This window comes from Cucurbita pepo, unplaced genomic scaffold (assembly GCF_002806865.2).
Source record: "Cucurbita pepo subsp. pepo cultivar mu-cu-16 unplaced genomic scaffold, ASM280686v2 Cp4.1_scaffold000176, whole genome shotgun sequence".
Lineage (NCBI taxonomy): Eukaryota > Viridiplantae > Streptophyta > Magnoliopsida > Cucurbitales > Cucurbitaceae > Cucurbita > Cucurbita pepo.
Window position 1 is genome coordinate 127,541 of NW_019646450.1, and position 13,149 is coordinate 140,689.

At 34.1% G+C, this 13,149-nt stretch overlaps 1 protein-coding gene, 1 long non-coding RNA gene and 1 other non-coding gene across 3 annotated transcripts; 2 read left to right on the forward strand and 1 right to left on the reverse strand.

Moving 5' to 3' along the window:
* Nucleotides 1-5,215: 5,215 nt before the first annotated feature.
* On the forward strand, nucleotides 5,216-8,997 carry LOC111784238. Its single transcript, XR_002813501.1, has 2 exons — nucleotides 5,216-5,517; nucleotides 8,585-8,997. It is a non-coding gene; the product is annotated as an uncharacterized LOC111784238 (long non-coding RNA).
* TRNAI-AAU lies at nucleotides 5,245-5,318 on the forward strand. The gene has a single exon. It is a non-coding gene; the product is annotated as a tRNA-Ile (tRNA).
* Nucleotides 5,831-8,329, reverse strand: LOC111784237 (WAT1-related protein At1g09380-like). The gene is made up of 7 exons (XM_023665024.1): nucleotides 7,704-8,329; nucleotides 7,552-7,614; nucleotides 7,353-7,469; nucleotides 7,005-7,257; nucleotides 6,751-6,912; nucleotides 6,354-6,505; nucleotides 5,831-6,267 (listed from the first exon to the last, which is right to left on the reverse strand). Exons 1-7 carry the CDS (start codon nucleotides 7,883-7,885, stop codon nucleotides 6,078-6,080), a joined length of 1,119 nt encoding a protein of 372 aa, XP_023520792.1. The 5' UTR covers nucleotides 7,886-8,329; the 3' UTR covers nucleotides 5,831-6,077.
* Nucleotides 8,998-13,149: the final 4,152 nt, after the last annotated feature.

A 13,149-nucleotide genomic window follows, 5' to 3' on the forward strand; every position in this document is an offset into this window, starting at 1 on the left:
TAGCTTGGCATAAAGAACCTCTAGGAGTTTAATGAGAGAACGAAAAATCAGTGAAACCCAAGGGGCAAGCCCCAAGGGACCTAGATTAGAGCCAGTCGTCCTAGAACCGAAATAGGAAACCGTGGCAACCTGTTAAATTAAGATGCGAAGAGAGCCTACAAGTAGGTGGCTTACTGAGTATAATTTTTATACTCATCCTTGCTATGTTTTCCTTTTTTTTTCAGGAGCGCGAGGCGTCGGTCAAGAGTGGGCGTGATCAGAAGGGAAGTGTCACAGAGAAATGGGTTGTCCCGGGGCGTCAGTCCAGTCTTAGTCTTTATTTTTGTATTCGCATTCTTTTGAAATTTATTTTCCAAACGGTCTTGTGTTCTGTGTTTATCGTTCGAAAAACTTTATTGGAATTTGATGATTTTCGTTACTTCATATTTAAATCTCTTGTGCATTTTTGTCGTGTTGTTAGTCACGGTCCGTAGTAAAATATTGGGCTGTGACACATCTATATCAAGCTTTTTAGGTCATTTTATTTCATCTAAAACTACTTACTCTTCCGTATACATTGTTACAGTCCTCCCCATCTCTATGGTCATAAGACTGTGTAGTTTATCTATGTTCAAGACGTCTAACTAAAACATATGATCTTGCTTAGGAAAATCATTTTCACGCATACACTAATATTTAGTAGCTTACTAAAATTAAAGCTAGCAACAATCTCAGTAAATCTAAACATCATCAATACAACAATTTACATTTACATTCACATTTCATGCAAGGTAAAACATAACGTATTCTAAATTAAAATAAATATAGAATTAAGCTAACATGAATGCAGTAAATTATAATACAATCAATAGAGTAAAAGTCCAATTATGAGTTATATTTTATAATGACCAAGCAATAACAACATACACAATCAACGACATTTCATTTTCTTATCTTACGCAAGACATACCTGACGGAGACAGGGCACCGACGGTAGGACCATGGAACATGCCAAGCCTACATCGTAGGCTAGTCTACAAGATCTATAACCTAGAAATACTCAAGCATCGTGCTACTTTACTTTTTCAGGTTAAGGCAAGGCACTCCTATACGGTTGACGACGACATCGCAACTCGAGACCATGGCGCATGCATATGATAGTGGTATTTATTTTCTTAGTCTTAGGCTAGAATAGGATGTTTTTTTAAACTTAAACTCTTATTCATTTTATTTAGTCTTTTGTTGTGTCATTTTAAAGATATTTTTGAAACACATAAGTCCATGGGTGTGTTTTAAGTTAAAGGTTGTGTTTTATGGAATTTAAAGGAAGTCTTCCGCATTCAATGTTTATGGTACGTATACAGTAGCGACCTTAAATTAAGTAGAAAATTTTGGGTCGGTACAGGGTAGTTGTTTTTCCATTTCATAGTCTAGGTTGAATTCGGTTTGCATCATTAGTATAGGTTAGTATAGGTTGAATTGTATTTACATAATAAACCATAGAGTAGTATAAGACATTCATTTCACTTTTGTTCCTTTTCCTTTTTTTTTCTTTTCAATATCGTTCTTTTTCCTTTCTTTCCCTTGTATTCGTTTTCTCTTTCACAAGTAATAAAAGGGAGTGTAAGTAGCCTTTATAATCATGGCCCATTTAATGTAATTCCGCATTCCAAGATATAGTAATGACCTTAGATTAAATAGGAAAATTTTAGGGTCGTTACAATGGATCTCGTCTTCGTTACCCGACTTCGGCCGATTTTCCAACGCGTCTTCTCTCTCCTTCCTGCGGCCTTTCCATTGCCGATTTCAGTCCTATTTCTTCCTTTTTCTCTTTGTTTGTCGTCCTTCTTTCCTTCCTCGAAGTTTTGTGGCCTAAAAGTTCCTAAAACCCTATATCTAAGAACGTTTAGGAAAACCCAAATTTTCAAACTCGGTTACCGACGACGGCGCTTATGGAAAGGCACAAAACGTACCTTGAGTTATTGTGCTTTCGTTAGGATCCTTCTCGTGGTGGTAACTAATCATTTGGTGTCAGTTTTCGGGTGGTTTGGGACTCGTTGGAGAAATTGGAAACTCGTAGGCGTTTATCCAAAATCTCTCTCTTGTATTTTCTTTCTTTTCTCTGTTTGCAAGGATTCTAATAGGTTCTAGGAGTCGTGGGCTGAAGGCTGAGCGAGGTGTGGCTATCGTTTCACGTGGGATCCGCGAAACTCGACGGTCACCGAAAAACTCGCGAGTTTTCCGGCGACTGAGTTTTTTTTTTTTTCTTTTCTTTTTCATTTTCCCGGGTCGTTACATGTTTATGATACGATATATTGTGATGTGACATGTTATGTTTAGATTGTTTTGTGTGACCATTGAGGTAATTGTTGTATGAATGGCACATTATGAAATGACATACTAAAAGCATGGAGTGTTATGTTATGTTTTCTAAATTGTATGTATAGCATGTTATGAATGACATGATATCACAGTAAATGAAATGAAATATAACCTCGTTAGAATTATGCATGATATAAGAACTGAAAAATGAGAAAAGATATGACATGAATGTAAAACGATAGCGCGGTTATACTTAATAATATCGAAAATGGAAAAATATTGGGACCTCATGCATTATGTGTGCTCCTGCATTGGGAGATACCCTATTTAATCACGATGGGAAGAGGTACGATCATTATGATTTACAAAATGCTGCCGGTAGGAGTACGATTATTATGTTTTACATAATGCTGCCGGCAAGGGTACGATTATTTTGCTTTACATAATGTTGTCGTGGCGGTTACTAGTTCTAACGGGTGTCTGGCCTAAGGAGCTCCCGGAGTATGCTCGCCTGACGAGGAAAGTGGCCCAGCGGTGTGCGAACTGACTAGTGAGTCCATACTCACACGTATGGGCTGTGTGTAGAGTATATGGTACAAATCCAAGTTACCCATTAAGACAATATCGTAGGAAAATGGATTTAAATGATAGGTCCCGTCGTTGCATTCACATGTTCTTGCACTTAACCCCCAATAGTGGTACATTTTTCAGGCTAAGGCAACGCATTCATGTACGGCTGACGACGACATCGCAACTCGAGACCATGACACATGCATAGAGTAGTGATATTTATTTTCTTAGACTTGGCTAGAATATGATGTTCTTAATTTAAACCTTTGTTTATTTTATTTAGCCTTTTTTTTTGTGTCGTTTTAAAGGTGTTTTTGAAACACATAAGTCCATGACTGTGTTTTAAGATAAAGGTTACGTTTTATGGAATTTAAATGAAGTATTTTCGCATTCAATGTTTATGATATGTATACAGTAGTAAGCTTAAATTAAGTAGAAAATTTTGGGTCGTTACACACACAATATGATGATGAGTTTGAATACGCACCATATGCTGATGAAGATGTTCAGAGGCGCATGACACTATGGGGTTCCACTAACCTCCTGACGTCGCTACAGATTAACTTGACCAGAGGGTCCAGGGGGGGTGCGAGCGCCCTAGGGATTCACACTTGCAAATGTGAGTCGTGGGTAGGAAAGTACTACACATCCAATTTGTCTGAGACTAGAGGCCACCCGTATGATGTTAGAGATAGGTCCCTAAACCATGATTGCATGTGTTTGCATTTGCATGGCCCCCTATAGTGGGGCCACTTACTGAGTATTCTTCGAAATACTCAGGCCGTGTGCCACATCATTTTTCAAGTAAAGGCAACACGCACTTGTACGGAGGATGGCGACATCGCGAGCAGATCCTGTGACACGTGCATAGGGTAGATTCATATTTAAATTTCTAGGTTTAGGTTAGAATAGGTTGTTATGCATTTCATTGTTTTAAATTATTTTGTATTGCTTTTATTTTGTCTAAATAAACACGGAGGACGTGGCGGTGTTTTCGAGAGTAAAAGTTATTTTAAGAGTTTTTCGAAGTTTACGGTATGAATGATGTTCATGTAAGAGTTATATTTTCGCATTATAGATGAGTATAAGATGTTAGTAGCGACTCTAAGTATGTGGAAATTTAGGATCCTTACAGTAAAGCTTCTTATTTTTAGATATATATGTTGATTAGCCCTTTTTGCCTCTTACATGGTCAGACATGCCTCGATTCCTCTCCTTTCTCCATCTACGATCATTCACTTACATTGATTAGCCCTTTCTATCGTTGTAGATGGTCAGAATGAGCTTTGTCAAAAGCTATAGGGTTTTGTCTAGCTTGCTATTGAGAAATTCATGCCTCGATCCCTCTCCTTTCTTCATCTACGACCATTCACTTATGCTCATTAGCCTTTTCTACAGTCGTACATGGTTAGAATGTGCTTTATCAAGGAAGCCATAAGGTTTTGCCTAGCTTGCTACCGAGAAAAACATTGTTTAGGTGTAGTTGGCAAATGCAACGGTTTATGTGGTGAGGATGATTCATATCATATGGTTGATGCTTTGACAATTGGACTAAAAGTCTCGCCAAAGTTCACTCCTTCCTCCACTCCCCGTCGAGAATCCTCACCCCAGGGGTTAAATAAACGTCTCTACTCTCATCGCATCTAATCCTAATAACTTTAGTGTCTTATTATTAACTAGCACATTCATGCAGTCTTGTAAGGAAGATAACCTATAAATCATCTAAAGCATAGAATATACTATCTAAACATTTGGGCTAAGTTCAATCACCAAAAGCATAGGCACAACACCTCATTCTCTTTCCTAACATAGTGGAAACCTATAAAACAACATCCATCTTAAAAATCTCAAATCGAAGCATTAAGGTAATTTTTTATTTGATACATAGCAAAGGCTGTATAAAAGCTATGCAAATGAATTATGGAGGGTTTTTAGGTGAAGTTTAACTTTAATTCTATGTTATGTGAAAATTTGGAAAAGTAGCCCTGAAATGGGTATTTTTGGAACAGTAGCTCTAAAAGGGTAAATTGGGAATTTAACACACGAAATTCAATTTGCAATGACAAGCCTCCTAATAAACCAAATTTATAAAAATAACTCTAAAAATTGGCAATTTTAAAAAACGACCCTAAAGATTGTAAATTTAGAAAAATAGCCCAATAATTAACCAAATTGAAATATTGCCCCCTCATTGGTTTGGAATTTAGTTCATAAGATGAAAAAAATTGATTCCCATTTGGAATTTAATAAAGTAAATAAATGTATTAAAAAGAAATAAAATAAGAAAAAAAAAAAAAAAAAATATGTCTCATTCCCATTTCTCTGTAACAATAATAATTATATTTTTAATAAACAGATAAAGCTGACACAAGCGGCCTATTAGCTCAGTTGGTTAGAGCGTCGTGCTAATAACGCGAAGGTCGCAGGTTCGAAACCTTCATGGGCCAAATAAGTTTTTAACATTTTTTGTTTTAAAATTCCCATTTCTGAATTCCATTTGTTTCCTTTTCAATCCGTGTTTTAAAAAACTCCATTTGTGTGCCCCCAATTTCAATCCTCCACCATCGTCATCCATGGAGGGTTCCAACCCCCTCATCCTCAACGCTGGTTGATCGCCCTGCCTTCTTGTCCGATCCATTGGTGCTGGTAAGTCCCTATAATCAAGTTTTTTAAATTATCATTTATAATGTCACGTCTCCTGGAATCCGTTTTTTAAATTATCATTTATAATGTCACGTCTCCTGGAATCCGAATCGGAACCGGAACCGGAATCGGAATCGGAACCGGAACCGGAATCGGAATCGGAATTATCCCGCCGTCTCAAGTTTTTTAAACCTGGTGAGCTTGACTAATCACTGATTCTAAACATGATTCCATTCTCCTCATACTTAGATCACTGATTCCATTTCTGCTGCTGCCTTCTGGTATTTTGATTACTTAAGGATTATCATCATGAAGATGCAATAATAACAGTTGTTGTTGTAATTTCATAAGCTACAATGACTTTTTCGTATCATCATTTTGCTCTAGAATGTAAAGTAGTGAATATTGGGACTTCAACAACGTCAAATTTCATTTCATAAAAGGGATACAACCGCTGGAGATGCTATGCCTTCCTTTGAACATCTTCTTTCTTGACTCTGTCTTCTGTTGGAAGTGAATGGATTTTGATCTGTATTACCTTTCTTACTCCTTTCTCTCATCTATTACCTATGGAGAATATTTCCATTTGAAACCACATACGACTGTTCTTCCAAGTCATCTTTGGTATTACACTCATCCAGCTTTGCCTCTGCTACTGCCGCCATTTCAATAACCTGTTGTAGTTTCTCCTCTTTGGTCTTTCCCCATAGGACAGCATATAGCCCAACAACAATTAACAATGACCCTACAACACTGAGACAACCATGTTTTTTGTTGGCATTTGAACCCAAGTTCAATATACAATATAAACTTGTTGATCGGAACTTCTAGATACTCACGTTCCTACGTATAACTTTTCTTGAAAGAAGGTCCAGCTGAAAATAGCCACTATAATGAGCAAGAAGGGGTTGAAAACTGAGGCATAGAGAGGACCTTTCTTTTGGATACTCCAGGAGGTTAGGCAAAATGCAACCCCTGAGCACGCCACTCCCTGAAAATGTAAAACTTAGTTAGAGAGGAGAAGATTATTATGGTCATTAGTATTAATTAAGCTTTTTGTGTAGGTTGTAGTAGCAAATTGATGTGTGTTTAGTTTGAAATGGACAACATCTGCGAATCCTTTGTATTGTGAAAAGAAAAGGAATCAGTAATTGAGATTTCTTCATCAGATTCTTGATGGTCAGAGATTCTCAATTCTGTTCAGGAGAAGGTTAGTTGGAGAAGGAACAATGATACCGCATAGAGAGCACCAACAAGGCGGATTGGACTTTTCAATGACCAAGCTGCAGCTGTGTTGTGCTCAATGCCAACGGCGATTGCTCCACATTGAATGGTTGCCATGAAAGTCATGATAGCCGTGCTTGTGTAGGGAGCTGGAAACTGAGAGTTAACCCTTGCCTGCAGGAATTAACAGTAGTGTCTTAGATTTGGCTCAGCAAAAAAGAAAGAAGCGAAGTTGTTAAAGAAGCAAAGTTAAAAAACACACTGACTTGGATTACAAACCAAGCCGCCCAAGCAACAGAGCTTATGATCAAGTAGAGAGAGCCCCAGATGGCGCTGCCGCCTTGGCTGCTGGAACTTCCCCCCCTCATCATCTCGGCATACTTCCAATGAATCCCAGATTCACCCAGGTTGATGGTTTGTCCATGGTAGAACGACAGCAACATTGCCCCTCCGACGCACACAACAGTCCCCATCACCTTGGCTGCACCTGGGGTTGTCCTGATCCCCACAGATTCTTGTCTACCAAACAAGATTAATTGTATTGAAATGCAGTGCAGAAATGAGTGGCGATGATTTTAAAATGGTGAGTGAAAAGAGAAGGAAACTTTAGATACCTGAAAAGAAGAGCGAGGAGAAAAGTGGCAGCAGGCAGGACATTGGTCAATGCACATGCGATGGTGGGGGATGAATATTTTAACCCAACATAGTAAAACACTTGATTTCCTGTTGCCCTGCATGTCATGTTTATAGGATTATAGAGTAGAATCTTCTTATATTTAGTGTTTTACAAAGCTTAGCAGTGGTTTTGCTTACCCAGTTAAGGAACACAGTAGAATCTGAAACAGGATAGGCTTTGTAATCTTGGGTCTCCCTTTTCTGCACAGTCATTTGCTTGTTAATAGTATATATATACTCTTAATAACTCAAGTTATGAAGTAAAATGAGATGTAAAAAAGTAGACATACCTCTCAAACCAGTAAGCACAAGGAGCTATGGCTATGGTACCAAACATCTGCCTGTAAGCAACTAGAACCATTGGATTCATCCCAAACTCCATGGCTAACTTTGATGTAATATTCAAGCCTGCATACAGGAACTGGACAACCACCATAGCCAAGAGTGGCAACAAATCACTACCACCAGCCATAGCTCTCTCTGTTTCCCTTTCTCTTCCGAGGCTGAGTGGTTTGTGAGAGTGGAGAAGCCATTTTATATAGATGAGGAATGAAGAAGAAGAAGAAGAAGAAGAAGATGATGATGATGATCAATAACAGAAATTTCTAAATAAAAAATCTATAGCGTTGAAAAAGCAAAAGCTAACCGTGTAAAAGGAGAAGGAGAATGATGTTAAGATTGATATGTAGAAGGAAGGGTATGGGTAGGCCATTTTGCATGGCACCAAAAACAGAGCTTACTGCTTTCACCATAAAAACAGCCTTAAATTTTGTTTTTGTCCTCTTAGGCCTCATCAGATTATGTAACTTTAAGCAACTGATTTCTTTCCGCCACCATTCCCATGGAACCTGCAACATTTTCTGCTACTTGCTTCATCATGTGTTTTCTCCCAACTCTTCCTCTATATGTAAATCTTATCTGTTTGTTTGCCCATTGGTTCAAAACCATGGTAAGTTGAACAAAATAGTGAAATTTGATGAAAGTTCAGGCTGTTAAGGATATTTGACCGTTTATTAAAGGCAAATATCTTGTATTCATTTATTATTCTTTCCCTTTACTGTTCTTTCCATATTATTTGTAATTTACCATAATTCTCTATTCGGTAAATGATTATAAATAGAGAACTTTCACTATCATTTAGGTGTGATGACTTAAGTAAATATTTTCACAGGTATCTACATATTTTATGTGATACTTATCGTCATAAAGTTCAGGTTTCAAAATATCCCGCCTGCTAAGAATCAAACAAAAGAAGGTGGGATTGTGAGTAGATGCAGGTGTTGGATGATTCCATGGCTTAACCCACAGTATATTTTCCATTTTCCTTTTAAAGGCAAAAGATGAAGGTTTTGGAAAAGGAAAATGTTAGGTTGGGGTACTAAGAAGCTCCATATTGTGATTGGATTTTGTAGAAAGAAGCAAAATTGATATCTATTTGGTGAATCTACGTATTCATCACTATGAAATATTAGGCTGTAAAGGAAGAGGAGTTCTTTAGTTTTACGTTCCCCTCTCTCATGCACATGAATTATAGCAATACGTATGGGAAACACATTAGTAATGGAATTAATGGACTTCTTTTCATTTTTGTCCCTTTAACAAAAACCTTAGGTTTTACATATTTGATTGTCGTTCATAATTTTAGCATACGTGGCATCACGTAGGATAAGCTTGTATTTTGGTGAATTCAATATAGAAGTGTTTCTAGCTACGAATATAAACTTTGACCATTGTTTCTAATTTGATACCGTTTTATTTCATTCCCTTAGATTGTATAGGTGGTAGGAATTTATATAGACATATGGTGAGTTCTAAGTCGTGTAGCATATATCTGTAGCATATATCTAGTTGTTGGACTGTTTTTTTCCTAAATCAGTACACTAAGTTCGATCCAATCAGGTTTTTTCTTTGAATTGTCAAATGAAATAGATGGACATGTTTTCTTTCGACAAATTTATAAATTTTAAATTATTACAAAATTTGAAGTATATTATAAATTTTATTATTTGAAAGTCCCTAAATAAAAAAATAAATTGAAGGGATTAAAATTTTAAATATTCAAATAAGAATCGTAGGTATGGAACGATTATAAGAATGTAGCAAATTAGTTAAGTAAGTAATTAAAATAAAGAAATTTATGTGAACGGACGGATGAAACACGCCCTTTTATCTATCTGGCAAATGATAGCTTCTACTTTCCGGTTTTTTTATCACGCCTCTCTCCCTCTCTTACATTTGTTTAAAAACGTGTTTCATGTGCCCTTTTATCTATCTGGCAAATGATAGCTTCTATTTTTTCGTTTTTTTTATCACGCTTTTCTTCTTCTCTTGAATTTTTTTTCAAAAAGGAAAAGTATGCATTTATGATCAATGACGTGAGTTAGCATAGCATCATAATAGACATGTCGTCTTTCTAAAACAATCAAATCCTCCTCCATTTTCACCCATTCTCTCTTTTCTTATATACTAAATTAATAATCTAAAAAATATTTAAAATGCATAAAAATAATATATACTTCCAACTTTTTTTAAAATGCATAAAAATAATACATACTTCCAACTTTTTTTTAAAATGCATAAAAATAATATATACTTCCAACTTTTTTTTAAAATGCATTTCAAATGGAAATTGTATTTTGTTTTAAAATGCATTTCAAGTGGAAATTGTATTTTGTTTTAAAATGCATTTCAAGTGGAAATTGTATTTTGTTTTAAAATGCATTTCAAATGGAAATTGTATTTTGTTTTAAAAATACACTTAAATCTTAATAAGAAAGATAACCATTAATAGTTTTTAAATTCTAAAAAAAAAAATTAAAAAAATTAAAAAAATTAAAAAAATACCCATACTTAATACTATATTTATAAAATATTACTAAAATTTTAAAAAGTATCATTAACCTCTTTTACTATAAAAAAATTCTTAACATCTATATATGGACGAAAACCTTATATTGTTACCTCATATTTTATATCTCAATTTTTTAAGGTTACTTTTTTTGAAAATTTGTACCATAAAAGTATTTCTCAATTTTTAAAAAGAAGTTTAAAAACATTTAGTTTTTAACAAAAGATATATATATTTAAAGTTTGAAGGTGTTGAAGAAATTTTAAAAAATTGTAAAATTTTTTTAAAAATTTAATGGTATTTTGTAAACATTTTTGAAATTTAAAGGGTATTTTTGAAACATCTTAAAAGTTCAAAGATATTTTTTTAGGACTTTTTAAAAGTTTATCGATATTAATCCGAACCCAAATTTTTTTTTTATAAAATATATTAAGATGATTAACGTCATCCTATGTCCATTAATGTGGTAATTGGATAGGTTTGATTTCAGCTTTATACGATATTATTTTATTATTTCATTTTAAGGATGAAAAAATATCTTAATTTTTCGTACTTGGATAATAGGAATAAACTAACCGACAATAATTCATATATTTTATATTATTTTTAAATATATTATTTATAATATGCAAAGGTCTATTGATATATTTTATAATATTTTATAATATTTTATAATATTTTATAATATTTTATAATATTTTATAATATTTTATAATATTTTTAAACACATTATTTATAATATGAATAAACTAACCAACAACCCTCCATATATTTTATACTATTTTAAATGAACCATTATCCATAAGTTTGGTAACAACAACAAATAATAATAAAGAAAAAAAAAAAACTCATCACTCTCTTTACCAATTTCTCATAACTCCTCAAATATCTCTCATCAACACCTCAACCAATCCGGAATGTATTAGTGGTTCTACACATTTAGAGGTTTCACCCTGTTATCATTTTAAGTCATATGTCATATCTCTCTTTTTTTTTTTATCCAATCATTTAGATTTTAGGTACCATCTTGTGTTACAAGAAATCAGAATCAGATCTTCTCTTCCTTTATCCAATTATTTAGAATCAGATCTCTCTACTTTATAAATCATGTTAGAATCAATAAGAGTTTAGTTATCATTATTATATGAGTTTCAGTAAATCACTCCCAATAGCCAAAGAATCTATTAAAAATTGGCCAAGAATATCTGTCAAGAGAATTAAACGGCTAAGAATTAAAATAAATGGGAAGATTTTGTGAACGGAATTAAAATAAATGGGAAGATTTTGTGAACGGAATTAAAATAAGAAGAGATGGTAAAAGGGAAGCCAAATTAAAAAATAAAATAGAGTAAAGATGTGGAAAAAAGAAAATCTAATAGAGTAAATACAAATAGTAAAAGGGAAGATTTGAGGAACATAATTAAAGGAAAGAACATAAGAAATATGAGGGCTAAGAAATCTATCAAATTGTTTTATATAACAGTTACAATGTACAACTTTCCAAGATTCTACTCAAGCAAAATCTTTAATGCTGGGATGAAGTTTAATGTATGTACTATTCTAAAATTTAGAGAATTGAACTTGAAATTGATGTCATGGATTCATATAGGTTGACTTGGATACCAAGGATAAAATCGAACTTTAATTAAGAATGAATTGATGACACCAGCCTAAGCTAATCAAGTAAGTGCTTACTATTGGCATGATTATATTTAATGTTGGCACGTGCTCTATGGTTCTACACGTGTCATAAATTTGATATATGTCAATTGTTTATGAATCAATATGACTATGATATGTTATGTATGTATTATGATAGGTGAATGATATGATAACTCTTACGTTATAATGTGTTCAATGATATGTGTGAGATACGATATGAGAAGGATGCGATAAACGTAATGTAATTATATGACTAAGATATGATGGATATAACAATATGGTTAGGATACGTTCCTATAACAGCATGACTAGGATATGTCCCTATAACGGTATGACTAGGATACGTTCATGAAACGATATGGTTAGGATGCGATCCTGTAACGGTAAGACTAGGATACATTCATGACACGATAAGATTTAGGATACGTTGGGAAACGATATGACTATGAGGATATGGCCATGATAGATTGATAAAACAATACGAAAAAGTTATGTATAGAAAAACATTATGGTCATGATAGACTGATAAAACGACACGATAAAGTTGTGTATAGAAAAAGTTATGGTTATGATAAATTGATAAAATGATACGATAAGGTTATGTATAGAAAAATGTTACGGTAATGATAGATTGATAAAACGATACAGTTGTTGGATTGGTATGGCAACCCTAGAGGGGGTGAATAGGATTTTACCCATCAAAGTGTTTAAACGTGATTAAGTTTTCTAATGATATAAATTTTTTTACAAATTAGTAGAAGATGATAATTACTAGAACAAAATAATTGAAGTCAAAACAATAATGAAGTAGAACATGCAATAAATCACAATAATAATTTTGAAATTATAGGAAAGAGTTAGAAAATATGACACCGTAGTTTTATAGTGCTTCGGTCAAACTCGACCTACTCCACTCCCCAAGCGCCTCTTGGAAATTTGAATAAAGAACTTTCTTGACTCTTTCTACGGGTCAGAGCCAAACCGCTACACCGCTCTTTTTACGAGTTCAAGACCAAACTCAATCATTTCCACGACGCAGGATCAAACCGGTACAAGTATTTGAATTTTGATAGTAACACACCACAACTCTCTCAAAGAGTAAATTTACAATTTGAAGCACTCACAACTATTTTCTCACCATACAATAAAAAAAATCTCTCTAAAAAATAAGATGAATAAAAATAAATGAGTATTGGAGAATTTATGGAAGTTTGTATTTAAAATGT

Coding starts and splice junctions, on each gene's coding strand:
- LOC111784237 (XM_023665024.1), bottom strand. CDS start 7,885: ATGGCTGGTGGTAGTGATTTGTTGCCACTCTTGGCTATGGTGGTTGTC. Junction 6,913..7,004: donor CGGCTTGGTTTGTAATCCAA/GTCAGTGTGTTT, acceptor TAATTCCTGCAG/GCAAGGGTTAACTCTCAGTT. Junction 6,268..6,353: donor GAAAAGTTATACGTAGGAAC/GTGAGTATCTAG, acceptor TGGTTGTCTCAG/TGTTGTAGGGTCATTGTTAA.